Source organism: Lichenostomus cassidix, chromosome 19 (genome assembly GCF_008360975.1).
Source record: "Lichenostomus cassidix isolate B80296 chromosome 19, HeHo_3.0, whole genome shotgun sequence".
Taxonomy (NCBI): Eukaryota; Metazoa; Chordata; class Aves; order Passeriformes; family Meliphagidae; genus Lichenostomus; species Lichenostomus cassidix.
In genome coordinates, this window is record NC_139499.1 from 8,068,374 (window position 1) to 8,092,296 (window position 23,923).

The 23,923-nt window shown below is 39.9% G+C and overlaps 1 protein-coding gene across 3 annotated transcripts in view; it reads left to right on the top strand.

The window, feature by feature from the left end:
- PPM1E (protein phosphatase, Mg2+/Mn2+ dependent 1E) overlaps positions 1-23,923 on the top strand; it is a 58,574-nt gene that overhangs the window by 530 nt on the left and 34,121 nt on the right. Inside the window, exon 1 of one of the 3 annotated variants that reach the window (XM_085078449.1) lies at positions 6,193-6,331. The exons of the other annotated variants lie outside the window; for them this stretch is intronic. Coding sequence (XP_084934575.1) covers positions 6,258-6,331 — 74 coding nt within the window. The 5' untranslated portion in view covers positions 6,193-6,257. Of the gene's footprint in view, positions 1-6,192; positions 6,332-23,923 lie in introns of those variants that run through there. 3 annotated transcript variants of the gene reach the window in all.

Genomic DNA, 23,923 nt, shown 5'->3' on the forward strand with positions numbered 1-23,923 from the left:
TCAGTGTGAGGCCGAGGGACTCCTCAGTGTGAGGCTGAGGGACTCTCCAGTGTAGCTCTGAGGGACTCCCCAATGTGGGGAACAGGAACCCCAGTGTGGGGCTGAGGGGAGCCCCCAGTGTGGGGCTGAGGAACCCTCAATGTATGGCTGAGGAACCCTCAATGTGAGGCTGAGGGATCCTCTCGTGTGAGGCTGAGGGGACCCCGGAATGCGGGGCTGAGGGAGGGAAGAGAGGACAAGGATCCCTGAGGCAAAAGAGTTCAGGACTTCGGTGGTGCTGAGCAGCCCGGGGTCACAGCGTCCTGCTCTGTGCTGCTGCCCCAAAGAATGCTCTGCTCGGTGCCCTCTGCTTCCCTCCGGCCGGGACAGGGAAAGGGAAGAGACAAGGGAGAGCCACGAGCATCCATCTGGAGAGCAGCTTGCTGGGGAGGGCGAGCGCTGGGGGAAATGTCTCACGCTCTGGTGCCAAAGCAAGAGGGGGCTTTGCCTGTGGTTGATTGTGCTGGGGTTTGAAATTGAAATGCTCCCTCTGTGAGGGTTTGTAAATGGGGAAAGCTCTGCCAAGAAGGGGCGAGGAGAGAGAGGCGGTGCAGCCCCTTCACCCTTCCTAAAAAACCACCGCACATGGAGGAAACCACACCGCTTATTCACAGACCGGGGAGAAAAGAGTAGAAAGCCTTGGGAGAGAGCTATCCATAATCATGGGGATTTTTCTGCCGTCAGCTGGGGAAAGCCGGCTATACTCGGTTCTGTACGGAGGCAGTTTCCAGATCTGTGCTTTCTAAAGGCTGGTGCATAAAGAGGAAACAGATGGGATCTATTCCCAGTGTGGAAAGTCTGTGGACTGAAACCTAAAGATCAGTTCCCAGTGCCTTGCATTGTGCTCAGCTCCGGCTTTGAAGGCTCGAAATAGAAGCGGCTGTTAGTGGCGATTCTTTAGGAACCTTTTTAAACTGATGCCACAGGAGGAGACAAATGAAGCTGTGAAAATCTGCACAGCACACCGGGGAGCTTTTCTGCCATTGAGCCGGTAATTGTAATGAGAGGTGTTACTCAGTCGCAGAAATAAATAAATAAAGAGAGAAAAGAACGGGGTTTTACAACTGCACAGTCTGTTTCTATCCAGTTCTCCTCTGCCCTCTGCGTTTGTGGACGAGAGGGAGAACACAATGATAGCTGCAGAGGACAAAGCTCTCCTATTCACACATGCTCGCCCTGCCACCTTTGGAAAGTCTCTGGAATACAGCAGCACATTCATAGGATGTGGTAGAGAGCAGAGAGGCAAGTCCCTTCTACCTATTTAGGACGTGTTTTGTTGGGTTATTTTTAAACAGACTTGTGAAATCCAAAGTCACGTTAGTGGGAATAAAGTTTTAGACGTGGAGCAGATTATTTGGAAGGATTATTTGAAGTATAAGTATGAAATTATTTTGAGCTGGAATTCCTCCCCCCACCCCTTCTCTCTCTCTGCCTGTCCCCATACCCCAGATTCCCCAGTTTCTGAAGCTCATATTCATGGCTGAAATTAGTAAGGATTAAAAAAAAAAAAAAAGAAATTTTGAGAGGATTCTTTTTATAGAGACAGCTCCTGCCAGGTTGTGGTTCTTCGGGTTTTGCCAGCTTTCAATATAAATCTTTGGATGGCCACTGAATGGAGCATCTCTTGGCTTTGTTTGTGGCAAAATCAATGCAGGTTTCCTCCTCTAGGCAAAAACCAATGTCTATCTCAAAACAGGTAGGAGCAGGGGATCATGTTGCAAGAAAATACTTTCCTGACAGCTTAAATAAGACATTTAAAAATATTGTAAGCCAAATCTAATGACTCTTAAGACAGAACTGAACTGAAATAGCTTTTTCTTGAATGATGGTGGAAACTGAGGTAAGTGCAAATATGCAAAAGTATTCTTCAGGTAAGGTACTGTATTTTTAGTACAATCTCCAGTCACCAGAGAAATTTAAAATGTGACAAGACTGTAAAACAGGCAAAAGCAGAATGTTTTCACTCTTTACAGCCAAGGGCTCAACTGGTCAGTGGTTCCAGAGGTGGGAAACTTCATGCATATGAGTAAAGCTGCTCTTGTGCCAAACAGCTATGATAGTGTTAAAAAACAAACAAAACAAAACAAATGAAAAAGCACATGAAAACTCATGTAAAAGGGAATATTTCCTTGGTTTGTCATTAGCAGGAGAGACTCTATTCTGAAAGCATGTTTTCTGCAACTATATATTAGTCAAATGAGTGGTTTGCATTCTCTGTAGCATGAGGATAAAACCCATTGCTGTGAAAAATCCAACAGCTGTTTTTCAGCTATTTTAAGCACAGAGCTTTAGATCTTTTTGAGGAAAGTAAGACCATCTCAGAAATGAGAACATATTGCTAATCATGAAAAAATATAATGGTTTTCTGCCACTGTGTAGATCAGTGTCGAGGAGTTCTTATTTATGATATTTTCCTGCTATTTTCCAAAAGACTCATATTCCCCTTTGAGGTCTCTAGTTCCTGGTTTGTTTTTTTTTCTAGAGGGAACATATGCTTGGAAAATTAGATTAATGTAATCTTTCTATCTGTCTAAATGCCACAAAATGGGCACTGTGTGTTTTCTTAGTGACCATCCACAGAATGAAACCCATCAGTAGGAGGTGCATTAGCTGAAGGAAATAGCCAAAAAGGGATTGCCTTGGAACATTGGCTGATTACCACAAAATGAACTTTCAGGCTATAGCTGCAGCATCTTATTCAAGAGAAAAAGATACAATTTACATAGTTTCTCTGTGGAAACAAATCTACCAAGGCATTAATCTGTTAAATATGAGACCTCATCACTTGTTCCTGCTGAATCAGGAGCAGCCCTGATTTCTGACTCATCTTAAAGGAAGAACTTACTAACTCGATGTAAGGAAGTTACAGATCATGCTCTGATCTCTTCCTACTGATACTTTTATTAAATATGATGCATTTTAAAAGCTGCTTCTCGACAAGACCTCTGAAAAACCAATCAGCAAAGTTGTGCTTGCTAAGGGAGACCAGATTCTTACAAGTTGTGTCACTAGGAAGAGCAAATCTGCTTTGAAAAATTCAACTGTATGTCATTCTTGCTTTTCTTTTCCTCTTTTCCCCCAAGCTTTGCGTTGGTATAATTTCTAGATTCAGGTTTACTTTTGGTAAAACATTTTTGCTTTCAAGTGTTCATTTAGGAATTCAAATTTCATTTGAACAAGCTTAGGAAGTAAGCCTCCTTCTCGTGTGTTGAGTTTGCAGAAGATGGTAAGTAAAATAAAACTAAAATTTCTTGTTGCATCATCTGAAGTGCTTAACTAAGTCCCTGATGACAACACGATTATTTTAGGGATTGCAAAAATCTTGCTTGGACTTGGAACGTGAAAAGAAAAACTTCTAAGCACTGTCCTTTAAGAATTCTTCACAGAATACTGTGCAACATTCACAGAATACCTTAGATTCCAAAACATTGCAATATTTGAAATGACAGAATTCTCTCCCTTGAAAAAGCAGATGTACATGTTTTAAACTTGCTCTCTGAACCTCTATCATGTGAAAGCTGTAACTGCTGTCACTTGAAGTTGGAATTCATATATGATGCTGGATTGGCTTTCTTAGCATCATCTTAAATAGGCTGTGATGTTTTACTCCTTCATAATTTGTCTTTTTTAATCAATTCTATTGATTGCAATCTCAAAGCCCTTTTAAGAAATATAATTAACTGCTTGCCATGTCTAATATTAATCACAAGGACCAACAAAAAGTCATTCCAGCCTTTTTAACACGGTGCTTTTTTCATCATCTCTTGTGAGGGTTTACAATAGAAATGATAATATTGGCCTGTGCCCACATTGAATGACAGGAGTGGATATTGGCTGCACCTGGTTGGGGCATTTTCTAATGGATAATGAGATTGGACAGAGAACATTCAATTTAGACTCGATATTAGGAATATTTAGTCTAATCTAGGGTTAGATGGGATATTGGGAAGAAATTGTTCCCTGTGAGGGTGGGCAGGCCCTGGCACAGGGTGCCCAGAGAAGCTGTGGCTGCCCCTGGATCCCTGGCAGTGTCCAAGGCCAGGTTGGACAGGGCTTGGAGCAGCCTGGGACACTGGAAGGTGTCCCTGCCCATGGCAGGGGTGGCACTGGATGATCTGTAAGGTCCTTTCCAACCCTAACCACTCTGGGATTTCCCACCCCCAGGCTGTAGCTGTGTTAACATCTCACAGGAGCTCCTCCAAGGTCAGGAATCCCTTCCAGAGGGTGTTGTTGAGCTGGCTGGGTATGGCTGAGGCTGCTGACATCAGAGCCAAGGGATTTGGGTGCTAGAAATCCTGGTGTTCCTCTGTAAAGAAATCCTAAATCATCCCACAGGAGTGTGCAGAAAGCCAAGAGAGCTTCAGTATTGCTGTTAGTGCCTTGTCACTCCTGAAAAGATCCCTGGATGATGGGGATGTCATGGCACACACATTTCATCCCCTTTAGCCTGGAAATCATTCTAATCTACAAATAAATGGTGTTTAGACATAAACATTTTCAAAAACACAACAAATTCTCTACACATTGAGGGATTCTTCTTGTTGCTTCTGAGGCACATTCAGCTCAGGCTCCCACGCTTTTAAAAATACTGAAGGAAATCAAATATTTTGATACTCATTTTGAAAAAGAATATCAGCTCAAATGAGCTATCTAAATTGCAGATTTACATTTTGTAATGGTTAACATATAGGTTGACATTTCAAAACTTACTACTTTATGATTAAAAGGATGCTGAGTTTTTCAAGCATGAGGGTGACTATGCTTGGAAGTTGCTTTATATAGCGTTAAAAAAATCATTCTTAGAGAACAGATTATGGAAATATATTCATTCCAGAGCTTTTATTTCAATGAACGTTGCTGGTAGTACAACACATTAAAGGGAATTAATGTTGTTAGGAGCTTTGCACACCAAGATTTGTTTTGACCCAAGAGCAATTTGCACAGATTCTGCTCCTCCTAAGTGAGGCTGTTTGCTTTTGAGGACAAACTGACTGAAGGATTAGATCTGTGCTAACACATTCTTCTTTTGGACCTTGTACAACCACTTTTGAAATTAAAACCTTATTGGCCATTGTGTGGAACTACTTTTGACTCTAGCTTTTGGATGTGATGAGCTTCATTCCTCTGGAGAGTTTGTTTGGTAATTCCTTTTTGCACAAAACATTCTGCCCAGAACACTTTTCTCCTTAAAATCCCTCATTATAATTCCCTTCAACAATGGCAGAGTATTTCTCCACCTGTTCTTTGAAGAACTTGGCTGTGGTTCTTTTCACAGAAGGTTTAAAAATAGTTTTCTGGATGATAAGGCTAAACTTTTATTTTGCTTTGCATTATGAGTAGAAGTTTCAGTGCCTTGGCTGCTGTGTCAGTGGTATTCACTCCCATTCATTTCTGTTCTCTGCCTAAACTGCTTACATGATCACATTGAAAGCAAAAGCAACAGGGCATGCAGTACAGAAATAATGAGAATGCTATTTATTACTGTATTTGATACTCTGAAATATTCTCTGTTCCACACCATTTTCTTTCTTCCCATTGTTTGGTGCTGCTCCTTTTTGATTTGTTTTCTCCTCGCTGTCTAAGAAAGACATGTGAGAAATGGGCTGAAATGGAGTTAGCAGTTTAAAACATTAAATGTTCTTTGAAGCATGCTGCAAGACCATCTTATGCAATGCAATCATGATTATGTAATGCAAATTATTACCAAAATAAATGTATGCTGGACAATATGTGTGTGTGACATGTTAGGAACCCATTACACTGCTAAATGGCCATTGCTACATGTTGTAGTGCAGGGCCTCCTGTTTGCCTTGGCTGAAATCTCAATTACTAACCAAATATTCCAGATTTTTGTTGTTATAACACACTGGTGATTAGATAAAATGATTGCAGACTGTGGACTTGTTTTACAGAAACATTTCTGCCGTGCCTTTGTACTTCATTAAGAAGAAACAACATTACCCGCCTTTAATAAGACATTTTATAAAGAAGTAATCATCAGAGCCATAAATTAGGAGTGCGTGGGAAATAGCTGCCCTTGGGTACTTCTATAATTAATACAGAAGTTAAACAAGTTAACCAGATTGCAGGATTACCTCAGTTTGTGTTTATATTGGATGGAAAACAGCTGAGGGCAAGTAATGATTGAGTAACTGAAGCAGCATTTGAAGCTGTGGTGTTGCTCCCAGCTCTGAACTCTCTGTGCACTCTGAAGTTGGATGGGTTTTGTTGGAAGAGCAGGATTACAAACTTTGATCACGGGAAAATGGCCTTGGATGCACCCAAACCTGAGGTGGGAAAGTGTAATGACAAGAAAAGGAATGTTTGATTAATTGGGTAAAATTGTGGAGAGCTCCTTAATTTTCTCGGAGGATATGATTTTGAAGCTGTTTTTGCTGGCCTTTGATGATCCAGCAAATCCTGTTAAATTGTACCTAACAATTTTTTTCAAGTTTGGTTTCTTCTGCTCTTCATTTACAGTAAAGAATTTGGGTATTTTCATTTGAGAATATGATTTTTTGATAGGCTCTGTACTTCCATCACGGTGTGACTAAAAATAGAAGCAGCATGTAAAAATAGGCCCTTGGCATTTTAACTTCTTGGCACTGTCTCGAGGGCTGTTCCTTTCACCTCAGGCTGTGACCTTCTTACTGAGGTTCAGAGCTCTGAAATGAACGTGGGGAGTTGTTCCTCGTCAGTGTTACAAACACAGTGCTCTGCATGTTGTATTAATTAGCTGCCAGAATGGTTCTGTTCCTTTCAGCCCTAACTCCAAGTTCTGGAAGGTTGAAACCCTCATGCTCTTGTTGAAAATTCAACAAATTTTTGGGTTTTTTTGATTTTTCTCAACTAACTAAATATTGGAGATAATGTATTGGGTTTATTAGTCTGTAACAGATCACCTGAAAATCCAGGGAAACATTCAGTTCCTATTGAAACCTCTGGGCCCAGTTGACAACAATGATAAATTATCTAAAATTCCACCCTGCATAAAAAGTAGGAATAAGTAAGTTATAAACTAATGGTACACACACAGAGCATGACATATATTTTAAACTAAGACTTTTCCATGCTTTTCTTATAAGTAGTGTTTGTTATCTGTTTATCTCATCATTGTGTTTGAGGCAAATATGATTGAATACATGTATTTGTTTATAAAACTCTCTGTCTTAAAAGAGTTTATGCTCTCAGCTCTCTTACTACCATTTTTTTCTGAAAAGCTGGGTAAAAACCTACATATTTGATAATGAGAAATCAGTAGCTCAATATTTGTAGTGATTAGAGGAACATTCCTGTTTGGGACAGATGCACTTTGTGCTTGCAGAGCATGGGGTGTTGGGTTGTTCTTAGTTCTGCTTTCTCACTGGAGTTTGATGCACAGAGAGTGAGAGACTTACCTGGTGTAACATGAACTTCATCTCTCCTCTTCTTGCCACTAAAAAATTCAAATTTAAAAATATACAAAGTATTAGATTCTAGAAGAAAATTAATTTATCTGAACATTAACTGAATTGTTGGTGAAAGTGCCCCCAGTAGAAATGAGCATTGATAAAACAGAACTGTGAGCTCTTTTCTCTGGCTTTTAACCTTTTACCTCAGTGGTACAAACCATGTAAATCAATGGAAATAATGGTCTTCTATCTAAACAGAGAGTGAGAGTTCTTTCTGTGTAAAACTAGTGCAATTCCCACTGGGATGAGTGGGGAAAAGCAGCTGCAGGCTCTGGGGTTGTGTGTCCAGGCTGGAGAGGAGCTGAGCCTGCATTAAGTAACTTCTCCCCTTCCCCAGTGCATTGTTCAGCTGAGAACCAATTTGAAGTGCTTTCAACTTTCCTCGTTGCTGTTAACCTCTCTCCGTTTGGCTGATTAGGAATGACCCAAATGATCACACAGGATGCCTTAAATCTCACTAATTACATTGTATACTAATTTTAGAGAAGCATTTTTTTGCTTTTAGGTACCTCTTAGCACCCCACAAAACCGAGTTGGTGCAATTGACATTCACTTTGTTTTTATAAATGCTGATGCTGTCCATGACACAATAGAGGAATCTCCAAAAACATGAGCTAAGCCACAAAGTTCTAAATCTGGCTCTGGGGATTAGAGAAAAAAATAGTTTATCCTACAAAATTACTAAATATCCTAAAAATATTTCTCTCCTCCCCTCAAATTTTACAAACTCTTCCCCTGTCTTGGGAGATGCAAGTAGAAAGGTTTGTGAGCAGGGAGTGTATAGAGTAGAATACAATAAATGTGAGAAACACTTCTTAAATTCATCCTAGCTAGTTGAAAATTTAATGCAGAAACCAATGACCTGTAAAGAAACCAATTACAAGAGATATATGTTCTACAATACAAAATATATGCTTTACTTAATAAAAAGCTAGCTTTGCATTGACATATTGAAAATTATCTAATTTAACTTAGTATCCTCTGAAAACTAGTGAAGTTGTCCAATTCCTGTTTCCATGCTATGTCTGTGCATCTTAACAGGAACAAAACCCTAAAATATTAACTCTGGAATTTACATCTTGTGGTGGGGGGAGTATTATTTTTCTTTTTAATTCTGAGAAATTTGCCATCTGAAACAAAGAACATCTGTTCAGGAAGTAGAGAAAGAAAAACGAAAGCACTTTGAGGAAGTCTGCTTTATATTTATAAAGGTACTAAACCCAGCTCTTCAAGGGAGCTTGAAACAACAAACCAGAAAGAGGAAGAAAGAGTTAAACAATACCACAAACCTGAGTGAGCCACCCACGTTCCTCCCATTCATTCCTTAGAGAATCTCTGTGAAATGGGTTTGCAGAATCGAGAAACTCAATTTTTTTTTCTCACAGCCAAGTTTCTGAGCTGAAGTTATTTCCACAGGGCTGTGTTTGTACCTTGACGTCACTGCAAGGTGTCAGGGCTGTGCTGTTACTTTAAGTCAGAGAAAATCTGACTTAAATCTGAAATCTGGTGCTTTCTCATGCTCCTGCTTTCATGTGGGTTTGCTATTAATATCCTGCTCCCAGCTACAGATGCTTTTCAGGGTTTAGGCTGCACTCAAAGGTTTTTTGGAGAGACCGAGGAAATAATTCAACTGTCTCCTTTCAGTGGTGTATGAGGTATGACAGGGTTCTTCTTGCCTGTGGCTGTCTGGCAGAGAGAAAACATTCAGAGGTGTTAAACCTTGGTAGTGATCCTGGTAGCAACAATAAACCTGGGAAGTTCCAGGGAAATGCCAAGTTCCACAGTGCACATGGAGGTTAATCCGAGTTTTTTGCATGTCAAGGACTTCCAAGTTCTGTCAAAGGAAGTTTAGGCTAAATAAAAAGGCACAGGATATGACCCTCAAAAATTGCTGCTTTTAAATCCAAGAATAAACTAACACATCCTCCAGTTTTATAAACCGTTATGTCTCAGAATTGAGTTAATTAATTTACTCTATATTTATCCTTTATTTTAAGGGAGATGATTTGTTTTACTTTTCTAGGAAAAAGGAAGGATAAATACATAAGGCAGGGGAGGAGGTTGGAAAAATTTATAGGGGAAAAAAAAAGAAAAGAGCAAATCACTTTTGGTTTAAAAGTAAACATTAAAATATTTTTCTCCACTTCAGAAAATCCTTTTCACTCCCCACCCTCTGCCCTTTCCATGACAAAGTTTTCATGCCTTTCTGTAGTTATAAATTAAATTATAATTATACTGTGCTGCTGCTACAAATACAAATCCGGTTGGGAGTCTTGTTTGACAAGTGTTTTCCTTGTGCCCCTAGAAAAGTCCCATCTAAAAATGGCATTAAAAATGCCACTTCCTACAAAAAGAATATGCAGAAGAAAAGGTGAATTAGAAAGTGCTGCCAAACCAAGTAATCATTGTATCACTTCAAGAAGAAAGGGGCAGAATGAGAAAATGTAACAGACCCAGTGCCAACTGAAAATAATTTAGAAATAAAATTGTGAGAGTAATTAGACCTGAAACATTGGATCAGCTCAAACAATTAAAAGGAATTGCCAGGATGTCCACTTCAGTTACTTGCCAGCTTCCCACCTAACCGGCTGTGTTTAAACCTCCCAGCAAAACACTGATTTAACCTAATCACCCAATCAGTTCCAGTTAAAGGCTGGACAGCTGAAATCGATACAAACCACAGCACTGCTGCCCCTTCTTCCTCTGCAAGGTGAAAAAGTGTATATTCTGTTTGATTCCTTGGGGAAAACGGCACATTCTTAACCATACTCCCTTTTTTATTCAATAATGTACAGAACAACAGCTGAAATATCCTAACCATGGATTTATAGAACTGTCATCTTTCCCAAGTTTCACCTCTCTCTTTTGCCAGTGTTAAGTGTTTCTTCCATGACAAAGAAAGTCTGACGAGGTAAACAGTTGATCCAAATTGTCTTGTTCATCCAATATTTCTGTGGTCAAACCAGCTATAGATGCTTTTATGTTTCCAGGAGTAGATTGAAAAGATAAATCTATCGTCCTCTACCAGTTCCTATTGTTGTTTTATAAATGGGAAATAAGAATTTCTCATATTTTAGAAATCCCAAAACAAACAGAAGGACATTGACATGGCAAAGTTACCCCTGAATGTGGTGCTGATGAACTTACACTGATTTGGATGGGATTGGTAATGAGTAGATTTGTCCTTTCTGATATCCAAGAGGAACTGGAAATTATTCGATTTGTTCTTTCTCCTTTCTAAGGCATCTGGTTCTCTGCTTGTTGCTGGCAGAGTTGAAGTGTGAAGTGATGTTTTGATTTAATATCAAAATTAGGAATTTGCAGTATTAACCATACTTATATAGTATATACACCATATAGTATAGTATGTTAAGAATATTTGTAACTCCCCCATTTCCACGTTCCAGCCCACATGCTTGGATAGCCTGTGAAAGAAAACATTCCACAAGTATTATTCTGTTCCACAGATTCATCTGTTCTTTCCCACCTCCTGGATCCAAAGATAGTTTACACATCTCTGTTGTGTGAACACAGCCAATTGTATGAGGAAGATGCCTCTCTCTGTATTTCCTTGCAAAGGTTCATTATTCATTTGTTATAATCCTAACCTGAGGAAAACAAAAATACATGCATGATAAGGCAGTATTTTTAAAATAGATACAATGCTGATTAATTTTACTGTTATTTTTACTGTTGCTTTCTGTGTGTAGTTATAAAACCATTGTAGTACTACCTGTGAAAAGAGGAGAGACTACTACTGTGAGTGTGAGTAGCAAATACAAGCTGCTAGTCTCACTTAGAGCAAGGGGAAGTGACACGAGAAGGAAATTTTACACTGGAGTGCCTGAAATTGTTGTCCTCATCGCAACACTGGTGGGAACAACAATCCAGGAAAGTTCCCGAAAAACAGCAACATAAAGCACTTGGAGAAGTGTTGCCTTGATGTCAGGCTTGAAAACAGAATTCTGATTATTTTATCTCTGCAAAATATTGGCCATGGTGTTCAATAATAATAACAAAAAAGCACAAAAATTCACAGCACAGCTGTCTATAACAGCTTTTATCTGTAGCCAAGGAAGAAAACAATTTTGTCCATGAGCCACCAATAAGATCAAATTAGTTTTCTTAGTTAAAAAGAACGTGATTGTAAGCTTACTAAAAATACAGAATTGGTTAAATGATGTGTTAGTGTGTGTATGTGTAAGGTCTTGTGATGATTTGGTTTGTTCTGAATTAAGAATGCAGGAGAATTGTGAAGTTTTTCCCTGGATTGTGTCTCAGAGGCTGCCATAGGAACTGAAATGAGCTGTCCATGCTCTAAGGTGACTTTGAGTAAAAGGGAGGGAGTGAAGGGTCGGAGGTGATGGCTCAGTCAGGAGTTAGCCCTTAACACCTGCAGGGAACAAATCTCTCCCAATAAACTGTAGGAGGGCACCTTGTGGAATGTCCATTTATGTAAAAAACAGTGACAATATGTGGGATTCTAAACCCATTTCCTGTGCTCTTCAACTTCACCAGATCTGCTCCTGTGATAACTCTGAGCTGTCATCTCCCTGTTTCTGAAAAATACCTCAACTTGAAGGCTCCAACCTGGCTGGCACAGAATCCTAAATGGCCACATTGGATATGGATTCTGCCTATCAGTTCTCTCCCTCTTTGTCTGGATAAGTTTCATTCAAGCCCTATTGATCACAATTAAGGGTTGAAATTAGAAATTGACTTTCATTAGCTCAAGGCAAATTAATCTCAAGGCGCTGGAGGAGGTTGTATTCACTTTCTGTTAGTGAACTTGACAGTCAGGTTCAGCTGGAATCCAGGAGTGCAGCGGGAAGGCTGTATCCCAATATCTTAATGTGACAGCTACCAAGGGAATTACTTTCAGAAGCAGAAGAAGGGAAACTGGAAACACTGAGGGGGTGGATGCAGACAGATATGACAGGATTCTAAGAACCTGGGATTCCTGACAGCGTAGGCCTTCAGAGCCCACCCACTGCGCTTTGGCAGGTAATAATCTAGGAAATTATAATACACTTATTTTAAGAGAATCTGTTGAGATGTTTGATCTGAGATCTTCATTACACATACAGCAAGGCTTTTGCTGCTGGGGCTCTGTTGTTTTACCAATTATATTGAAGGCAAGGAGAGATTTCAGAATGGATTTCGTACTGGTGTAGCATCCGGTGAAGTGAGTACAAGTCTGACCAAATTCTGCAGAACCTCTCATCGTGATATTCCTGTAGGAGAAAAATGTTCAGTCAACTTAGATCTGCTGCTTCTGAATGGAGCTGGCTTGGCTCCTCGTGCTCTGCGTGTGTGGGTAATGCTATTGCAAAAACCTGGCACGGGGAGCAATCACTGCAGAGCTGAGAATTAACCCCCCCAGCTGCAGTGTTTCTCCAGAAACTCCTCATTTCAACACAGCAACCCCGTGCAAACGATGGGAATGAAATGTTTACAAACAGTAGAATTTGTGTTGTACTGCTCAGCTCATTCCTCTGACACAAAGCCACCGGACAGCTTTGTCTTACAGCTCACCAGATTAAGCACTGGGGTTGGATCTCTGTGCTCATACAAAAGCCTTCCATCTTCCCCCCCTGCCAGCCCCCTGAATATATTGTGAATCTGGAATATAAAGCAGTGTGTATGTAATTGGGGAAAGAAATGGAATATATTTACTGGAGGCAGGGGAGTTCAGGCTCTGGTGGGACAAATGGCAGCTCCTTTAATGAGCTTCACGGTGCAAGATTTAGTGGCATCGTGGAGGAATTCCTGTCAGAGTGGGGCTCTGATAGGACTTATCAAAGAGTACATGCTACTTATCTATCTTAGGCAGGGAACTCTAACTCCCTTTAACTGTCAGCACATCTATAATCCTTCCAAGGCTGGAATTGTTGATAGAGTGCCAAATATCTTGGGTTATGGATTGCCAGAAAGAGGGAGATCTGTGCTTGTAATCTCAAACAAAGCAAATGTAGCTATTTAATGGAATTCTGCTGAGCTTTTAATATGGCATAATGTAAGCAGGGTTTGTTGTGTATTTTTGCAGTATTGTTTTGGAGATAAAACAGAGGGATTGGGATAGAGAGAGATTTGGGGATTATAGCTACCTATCTACAGATAAAGAGCACAGGCAAACCCAGCCATTTATTATGTTACTTTTGCATGATAGAAGTCTTAATATAAACGCTGGAATGTTCTGGTCAATTAGTACCTTTGTGGCATTATGAACATGGTGTTAAAGGACATTGGAGATGAGACAATGTTGTAGCATTCAGCAATGAAAAAAATAACATCAAATAGGACAAAAAAGCCTTGTGCTGAATGGTGTAATCAGCAAGGAGGCTATTTTAATTCTAACTATCCATGAATCAACATCTGTCTGCTTGCTGGTTTATCTTTAAAGGCATACACACACAGACATGTGCGTGCACAGGCTCTGGAAATAAATATATTTTTATTTAGGGCTGATTGAGGCTGTGGTTTGACTCCTGAAACCCAAGTCCTGTGCTAAATCTCAGCACAATTCCTGCCAGCTGCAGTAGCAGGGGTTAGCTCAGGGTTCCTGCTCCCCTTCCCCAGTCAGAGCTCATCTAAAATTTCACACCACTGGCACTTTTGCTGGTGATTTACGTGGCAGTGACAGTGGCACATGGAGGACCTCAACAATGTCACCAATTCCTGACATCTCGGTTCCTTGCCAAGCCAGTAGAAGCTTCATCACTTTCAGTTCTTTCGATGCAGCTCCCATTAACTTTGGAGATCCTTATCGTGAGGGGAACAGCACCTTCTGCCCTTACCCTGCTGGAAGATGTGGCTGTTAACAAGAATCATTAAAGCAGATGAGTAATTCTTGTTCCTGACAAAAACAGAAAAACAAAACAAAAGGGTTATCAAGCGTTGGCACAGGCTGCCCAGGGAAGTGGCTGAATCACTGTCCCTGGAGGGATTTAAAAGACATGTGGATGTGACTCTTGGGGACATGGGTTAGTGGTGGCCTTGGCAGTGCTGTGGAACAGTTGGACTCAATCTTTAAAGCCTTTTCCAACCGAAATTATTCTATTACTTTTTTTTCCCCCTTCATCCTTAACAAAGCCCTTGGGCGAACAGCTCCTACAAGCCTACATTTTTCTTCATTTCCTTTTCAACTCAAGGGTAATAGCAGTTAAATCTAGTAAAATAAATGTTGATTGATGGAGTTTATTCATCATGCCAGGCTAATGAGGCATCATAAATATATTTGTGAATGTGTAAAATCCATTGGGGGCAATGGCTTCAGTTGGATAAAGGATACAAAGTCTTCTTGTTTCCCTTGTCTTGGAGGGAGAAACCAGCTGAGCGTGTCACTGTTGTTTCAGATTTTTTTCAACCTTCACTGGTGCAAATAGGTTCTTTTTCAAAATTCTCCAGAGGAGAAACATGACAAAGCAAGCCTGTCTGGTTTGAGTTTAGCCCCAGAGATGCAATCAAACAGCGGAATCAGAGCTGGAATTTCAAGAAGGAAAATACATGAACATTTCCATTTTTTCTTCTGCTGACATATTTTGTTTACAGAGTCATGGCTGACAGGACTTTTGTGGCTCATCAGTGTCCCTGGTTCATTAACCCATGTTTGCTACAAAACTGGTTTCTGTTCTAAAGGAAAAGGGTTCCTACATATATATATCACGGTGTGTATTGATAATAAACCAGGGATCTTGACCTAAAAAAATCTGAAAATCTGCACTTAATGGTTAGAAAATGTCTGCCCGTGTTTAGAAATGTTTGTCAGAATACAGGAAATTAGAAAGGCAATTGGTAGGCTGGAATTCCTTTCACATGGGCAGCTTGTTTGCATCTTAATGAGATACTTTCTCATTAGTCCAAGAGATGCAGGTCAAAGAACTCGGGAAACATCTGGTAATTTTGCTTCTCTGTACCCCTGTTCATCTCAGGAAATTTGGTTTGACTGAGTGAATGTGGACTCTCTGCTAATTATCAATACTATTTGTGCAGAGAGGAGCAAATTAACCTTTCCTTGCAAAAATACCTCACCACGGTGTCTGTGCATTAAATCAGTGAAAGGTTTGTTATTTGTGTTGATATCTCACTGTGTTTTGCAAAGTTCAAGAGAATAATATTTCAATATCGTATTCCTTCGGGGATGATGATCGTGCTAGTTAAAATTCCCTGTAAATTGAAATGTTACTTTTAAGGTCATTCTTCTTCATGCATAAGAATGGAAAGAACATGATGCATTTGTAATGGAAAAGAGTATTGCTGTGGAAAATGTCAGGGTAAATTGTTCCTCTCGTGTATACAGAGGTTCTGATGTCAAAGGTAAATGTTCTGCTATTAAATGGAATTTCTTTAGCTATAGAAAATGTTCTCAGACTCAGCCATTGTCTTCTGAGGATCAGCTTGTCTGATTTGGGACTCAGCTCTGAGAGCCTGACACTCACATTCATCATGAGCAGCAAAGCCAGAGCAAGTGGCAACATCCTGACTTGCCAGAGGAAATTTTCTTCCTCTCCTTCTTCCATTCAGGTTTTTAATGACCCTTTTATCCTGGGAGAAGTGTGCAGCTTTCCTTCTGACCCAGACACAGAACAAACAACAGTGCAATAAACACAAGGTGAGGGCTCTTCTAGTGGATTTTAAGGTACTTCAGGTGATCCTTTTCCATTAGCAAAAACTGGAATCATATCTGAGAGTTTTGACCCTCATTTTCCTGGGATGCTACCATGAAACTGAGACATTTCCACTGAGCTGTGCTAAGTTCTGTGCTGACTGCCCTAGCTGGGCTTTGCCACCATAAATGGGCTGCATCCCACAACATCTATGACTGGAAAAGGCCCATGGCATTCCCACCCAGCTTCCTGAGAGCTGCAGCCTGAACTTGAATTATTGCACTGGCTGAAATACAGATTAAACCAGCAATTCATGTGATGGGGTGAGCACAGAGGAGGGAAACTGCATTTTTAAGCCCTGAAAATGTTCTCGAGACCTTGGTAAATCTTTTGTCAGTCTGTCCAGTTGAAACATTAGCTCTTAGATCCCAAAATTTGTTTCTGCCAAATTTCTATTAGCATTTATTGAGGGGAAAGGTTGAATTTTGGGTTTGCCTTACGAAGGCATGCAAGAGCACACAGCATATCCAGTATATTTACTTTTTACACAATATAAACTCTTAGTTCTTCCTCCAAGAGCAGATGTTCTATTCCTTCCATGGGTTTTTATTGCCTTCTGTGTACTTTTTCTTGTTTGTCTGCGCTGGGAGGGGAAGTTTTAAGGAGAGAAGCTGGACTGAGATCCCAACCAGAGACAATATTCACACAGGGTTTATAAAGCAGGATAACAACATCCCTGTTTCCAGTAACTACTGCATTCTCTTGGCTTTATTTTCCTTTAGCGAAGAGTAAACTGTCTTTTTAATAGACCTATTCATTATAACTTACAAGAATCCTCCTCCCCAGAGGCAATAGTCTGTTCAGAGCCCTCTGTTTTGTATGTGAATTTAGGATGGATGTTTCTCCCCCTCATGCATCCCTTTAACATTAATTTAACATTAATTAACAGTGTGGTTCTCCTGCCACTTTGTCACCCTCACCCAACAGCATGACATTGTTGCCACGAAGTTTATTCTACTCTGAGTAAATATTATATTATGTCACTTAAGAGAAGGTGTGTACAGCACTGTTAAACTTTTAAATGCTTAACAGATCAAAATAATGAAAATAAATTGCTCCTGAGCTAAGCAAAGGAGGAGGCCCATGAATTTTAAACAACTGGCCTCAATTATGCTTCCTCCTGTGGTGCTTTCATTCAGATAAGCCTGCAGCAAAGCACTTGGCCTAAAGATGTTCATATGCTGTGGTCTCTCCATGGAAACAGTCTTAAACCAGAGAAAACAATTCCATTTTTAAAAAGGCTGAATCTCCTTTCCAGTTGGCTCCCAAAATAACTTTGAGCTCAGCCTCACACGTGCTAACTGCGAGTTAACTCGGCAAAGGCTGAGAGATGTTGTTAGAACCATTTTAAGGAGAAAGTTGGGGACAATGCAGTGACAATCACTTCAGCTGCCAGTGTGGCCTTAAAGAATGATCTGTTCCTTCACCACTGCATTGCAATGTGGCAGTCTTTTTGGCAAGCTGAGGATTATAAGCTCTACTAAACTCCTATTGTGGAATCCTGCCATCAGTTAACCATTTACAGTCTTTTCCAGAGGCAGAAATTACAGTTCAGGTTCTTTCTTCAAGCTCTTTCACCTTACTGAGGGTGAATGACCTTGTTTGTACTTCTTTCTTCTCTCCAGACAAACCCACATTTTCTCAAGCACAGGGGAAAGGGAAAGAATCACCATTTTGGTTTAGTCATAATTAGCGTGAATATTAAGCCCAGCAGAGAGTTTCAGTATCTATTAAAATTAAACATGTATTATAAGTTCCCTTGGAACTGAATACTGATTCATTTTGCATCATTTTCCCCTCCATAGCTCTTGCACAGTAAATTTGCCTTGAGAGAAGGTTGTATTTAAGAAAACAACCCAAATTATTCTGGCCATATGTTAGGGATACCCAGCAAAGTGTATTTTGCAGAATGACAGCTTGATCCAAAAGACATAAAAAAGTCATTCTTGTTCTGGTGATTTTGGGGAGTGAGTGCTGTAGTGAACAACCTGGCTGTTTTAGCAATACACTGGTGGCACACAAAGCCCCAACTGTTCCCAGGGTTGGGAACTGGGACAAAAAGATAAGTCAAGACTTTCCTGACTGGATGCCAAATCCTTTGTGAACTGCCTGAAATGCCCAGATTATGTTGATTCCTTATCACCAGGAAAAACAGCAAAAGCTCTCCTATTGCTTCACTCCCAGTGCCAGGACATGACATCCTTTGGGTAAACCACGATCTCCTTTTGGAATCCAAATTATTTTTATCCTAATTTTCAAGGCTCTATCTTATTTTAGGCGATTTGTTTCCTCTTTGTTGATGGGCTGTGCTGTGCCAGCTTCCTGCAGGCTGATGTTCCCTTGTGCAGCCATCAGTCTGTTCACCTTTCAGACCCTCTGTGCCCATTATATCCTCTCTGATCTCAGATGATTCTGTTTTCCTCTCATCCTTTAGCTTTCTTCAAGATTAATGTTTCCATCAGCCTTCCAGTGCTGACTCATTCCTGATCTCCTCTCTGACCTGCTCCCACAAACTGTAATATGTCAACCGATGAAAATAATTGACCTGAGGGAGAGAATGACCAGGAAAATATATGGATAATTAGATAATCTTATCATTTCCTTTGCTGTTCTCTGTCTGCCAGGTGTCCTCCCCATAGAGCTTAAAGCTACACCCTGTTTTTACCTATATTATTTCACATATCCAGCCATGGGCCCATAGAACTGAGGCTTTATTTGCTCTTTTTTTTGGAAATTATTATCCTTAGTTCAGAAGCTGCACAGCTCCTTTCCTTCCTGACAATTTTGGACATTTTTAAAGTGTTTCTCATCCAAGAGTTTTCAAACTCATCATTCATCTCCATGACTATCCCTACTCACATGGATTAAATTTTTTCTTGAGTTATTTCTTAGCATGGGGAAAAATGGGATTCTGGAATTGATTGCTTTACCAAAGAAAACCTGTATTAAAGCTGAGTACAAACATGAATTTTCTTGACTTCCGATCCTGGCTGTTGTAATTTCTTCCTATGCCAAGCTAAGACAGAGCAAATAAAATTCCAAAGGGTTTCTTGGTTTTGGTTACACAAATTATAGCATCATTTTTGTCTTGGGGGAATATTGTCTTTATAAATAGCCTGGCCTGTGAATAGAGGAGGAGGTAAGAGGAAACCTGTCCAGCTGGAGTTGCCCCTCAAATTGATATTTCACTCCCCACACCAGTGCTTTCCACATGCCCTAAAATTTAAAACAAATTGGAAGTATTTCAGAACTGTGAGTATACACAGTCTAATCTGTTTAATTGCTGTCTGACAATATGAAATCAGTTCTGAATGTATATCATTCAGTAAAATAATAATTACCATAGCAACACACACTACATCTGAAACATAGCTCTTCCCTACAAAAACCCAGAAACAGAAAGCCTGAACTCTTCACACAGCTCTGAGAGCAATTAGTGAGGTTTCTTCTCTCCTTTCAAATCACTGTATTTGAAAGAGGCCGACAGATGTCGAAAGGTAAATAACAATCAAATGTCGTTTCTCTACTTCATCCTTAATTAGGGATAAATCAGTGCATTGTGTCTTTCATGGCAGGGATTGTAACTAATCCTGTGCACCGAAGAAATAAGTGCAGGGAGGACAGGATGGCAGCAGGGACACCATCCTGGTGCTTTCTCAAGTCCTGCTCCCACTTGACCTGAAGGAAAATACATTTTCTGGGACCATTTCTCCAGGTTCTTTGTTGCAATTATTCTGCTCCTGGCTCAGAACTGGCGGTGAAGCTCCTGAGCAGGAGCCTACCAGGCTGTTCAATGGGAGTGTTCACTGCACATTAGAATTTGTATTTCTGGAGGTAGAGTGGTTCAAATGGAGAGGTGACAGCATTTTACTGGGGCACTTTCATGTTCTTAAATATATAAAGCCTTGGTTCTGTGTGTGTGTGGCTAAAGAATATGGGAAAACAGGGTGGCTTTCTGTGAGTATTCTCACAAAATGAGGTAAAATGCTTCAGTTTGAAAAATCACACGAATTTTGCTTTAGCTGGTGTTTTTTCTCCCACAAAAAAAGTCCTGTTAGATCCTGCTAAGATCAATGTTTCTATTTCTGAAATTTATGAGAAGAATAACAAGGCGTTTGACAGGAATTTGGAGCTAAAGGTATGTGCAAGAGGATGGAATCAACAAGCCAAAGTTAATTCCAGTAATTCAGTGCAGTTCAGTCTCTTTCTGTAACTACAAAGATAACATCTCTGCGAATATCACTTGATTTTTATTTATTTCTGTACAAATGTATGTGCATGAAGAGTTCAGTGATTTTCTTTAACTGGTACCATTACTGTCAGATCTCTGAGTTCAGACTTCCCAACCACAAAGTGATTTAAAAATTTAGTCTGAGAAAGAATAAACCCCCAATCTTAGGTGTGCCATTTGTTCCCTTCCGTGGTTTCAAATGGCAGAAGTGAGGATGAAGAGACTTTGCCCTGCAGGGAGGAAAAGCTCCTGAGCTGGGTGAGTGATGGATGACTGCAGTAAAAATGGTTTTCTTTCCAGAATGGATTTAGAACTCACTGGGTCCATAATGTGGACTCTGTGGTCTGCTGCCCTTGGCGGATGTTTTTTTGGGTTTTGTTTGGGTGAGGAAGAGAAACTGTTTTCAAGGATTAGCTTATTTACAGAAGTGCTTACTGCCTGTGCACTTCATTCCCTGCCTGTTGTTCCAGCAGGAATTGTTCAATAGGTGCAGTTGGGATGTTTGGTGCTGAAACCATTGAGGATTCACTGACAATCTACCCCTTGAATATTTAGAATTGATGACAAGCTCTCTGTTGTCTTGTTGATTTACATCAGCAGGCGATCATTTTAAAAATCAATTTCTAAAAAATCCATTTTTTTCTTTCTCAAGCAGTGCAAAGGCATTTTCAGTGCAGCACCTCTGTCCTATAGGGAAAAAACCACTTTTGGGTTCTCTTCCCCAAAGGATCCTTCCTGCTCCTGAACTGACAAGTTCCAGGATACCTGAGCAGAGCAGATTATCCAGGTGCATAAGAGCATTATGCCATTAGCAGGACTGAGTTGTGCCATTTCATTAAGCATTACCTAATGACAGAATGAGAATTTTAAAGCCAAAACTTGGTTATATCTGTGCACTTAATTACCATTATTTCTCGATGCAATTTAGGACTGTGTAAGGAAATATATTTAAATTAACTTCTCATGAGCAAAGGACTATAGACTAGCAGATAATGGACATTTTTTATATTCTATTCTGCATATTCAGAGTGGCTTCTTATAAAACAACCAATTTTTCATAAGTAATTCATGTTCAAAGAACAGAATTATTTCTTTGCCTACCTGCTCAAAATGTATGAAATGCAAATACAAATGTGGGAGAGAAGCAGAGAACTATTTTTCTGCAGATAAATACAGAATCTTGTCCTTTTTCACCACTCTATTGATTACTTAAAACAGAATGTCTGAAGTTTTCTGCATTTTCAGCAAACTGCTTCTTTGTGGGTGTGAAAACAACACTTTGATAACTCCATCTGGTTTTTTATTCCTTGCCCTGTTTATTATTTTGTTACAGTGGATTTCAGTTTTTTATCTGGTGTTTTTCTGGGGAAGAATTTGTAGTTTTCAGTTGCTTGGATGCACAGCATCAACACAATCCTTTGGAAGGACTTTTTCCGGGAAGCAAGGACATGTTTATATTTGCAGCTCAAAATTGCTTCTTTATTCGCTTTTCTTTTTCCTAGCCTGTGCTTTCTGGGTTTCCATAACAACAGAAAAACTCTTTCTATAGTGCCTTAGTATTTTTTTCAACAAAATACTTGTTTTGTTTCCCCTCTTTTCTCCTGTTTTTTGGATTCATCTCAAAATGAGCATAAATTGGAACCAAAATGGGAAGATCTCCTTTTAGTAAGGAACTCATAGGTCAGGATTGCTTCTGCCTTCCTGTGATCAAATATATTTTTTCCAGGGAACATGCCTGCAATCTTCACATATTCCACTTTTTTTTTCCCCCCCTATTATTCCATAGAAATATATCATAGCAACCCAACCTCCAGCCAGAGAGATGTGGGCAGAACAGGACAGGACAGACCCAGGAGGTTTAGGAACATTCTCTGCTCATTTAGTGGGATCTTTCCCAGGCAGAGTGGCCAAGCCTTGGAATCAGTGCTGGCCTTCACTGGATGCACCTTTTGGCAATGCTTGCTGATTAAAAGGCCTTAATTTTATTATTTTTAACCACTCTTGTCAGTTTGAAAGCATTAATTGAATTTTGTGTGTGTGTTTCTATCTCCAGAGAGATTATTTGTGACGTGAAGGTTGGAACACTGAGAGATTTCATGGCTTTCCACTGATTTATTTTCTCCCCCAAGCTATCCTCTATTGTTATTTCTGCTTTAAATTTCTTTAAGCCCTACATTTCTTAAATAGCATTAAATTTATGTAGCAACTTTTGATTTCAGCTTGAGGATCACATAGCAATTGGGAACAGAGAGCAATGTCATCTTGAAGTCACTAGGTTAGAATTTTTTTCCTTGGTTTTGATATTCAATAATTCATCTGGAAAAACAGTAGAAAATAGATTTAGTAATGCTTTGGTGTTGCTTTGATCCTGTTGTTTAAAGGTAACTTTTCAGAATTTCAGCACGTGGGGAATCAGTGTCACTCGTGTTTTGAATGTTGATAGTCTGGAAATACAGAAAATACAAGTTTTCTGTCATGTTGAGGCCTAATTCAAGGTCAGTCACTATTGGCAGAAATCCTCTCTCTGCAATTGAAACCCTCACAGGGAAGAATTTCTTCCCAATATTCCATCTAAACTTTCTTTCCATCCCTTCCTTTTTTAACAAATATATTTTTCTAACATTTGTGCATAAGGCTTTGACTTTTTAAAACATCCATAAAGTTACCAAAATGTTAAACCCAAGGTATTTATAGCACCTGAAGGAGTTTTGTATTTGTGGGTGCAAATCCTGATAGCTGAGCAGATGGTAACACCTGCAGGGTTACAGATGTTTGCATCTCTCTGTGCAGAACCCAAGCCCTGTTGTGCTTCTAAAGATTGATTGCTGAGAGTTCACTTCCAAAACCCATTGTAACAGCCACAGTAAATATAAATAGCAGGCAGAAAAGGCCACATGTTTTGGAAGGTTATCCAAGAAGGTGTGTGTGGAGGTTACTACAAAGAAAGAACAGATCATTTTCTCTCTGTTTCGCTCTCATTTTGTGTGTTAAAGCTGCAAACCACACCGTTAAAAGTGTTTTGAAGTAATTTGTTTTACAAGATGTGTTAAAAGGGTTGGCTGCATATAGATTTTCTTTCACGTGGTGTTAAAATGTTTCTTTCAGTTCCTCAAAAATTCGGTGTGGTTGTTGTTGAAGACTTCTCCACCAGGCTTTGGCTCTGATTGTTATTCCTTCCTCCATTTTATTTCCCACTTTCACTAGGTTCATTAAGTATCTCGAGATGAGGATTTAAAAGATGGGTTGGAGGTCACATCATCCTCCCCAATTTGTAATTATGTCCCTATTATCTCTAAAATCAAGACTGATCTTATTAAGTAAGGAGATTTCCCTCCCACTCCCCTGGGCATGCTAACCTGATTAACACAAGGTCATTCTCCAATTCTTTAAGTTGCTTGAACTACTTGTTTTTTTGCCATATCCTAACAAATAAGTTGCTTTCCACTCTGTGCCCATCCTGTCACATCCCTACACTGTGTTGGCCTCGTACCTTGAAGATCAGCAATCAATTAATGAATGGCCCTTCAGGTGAGCCT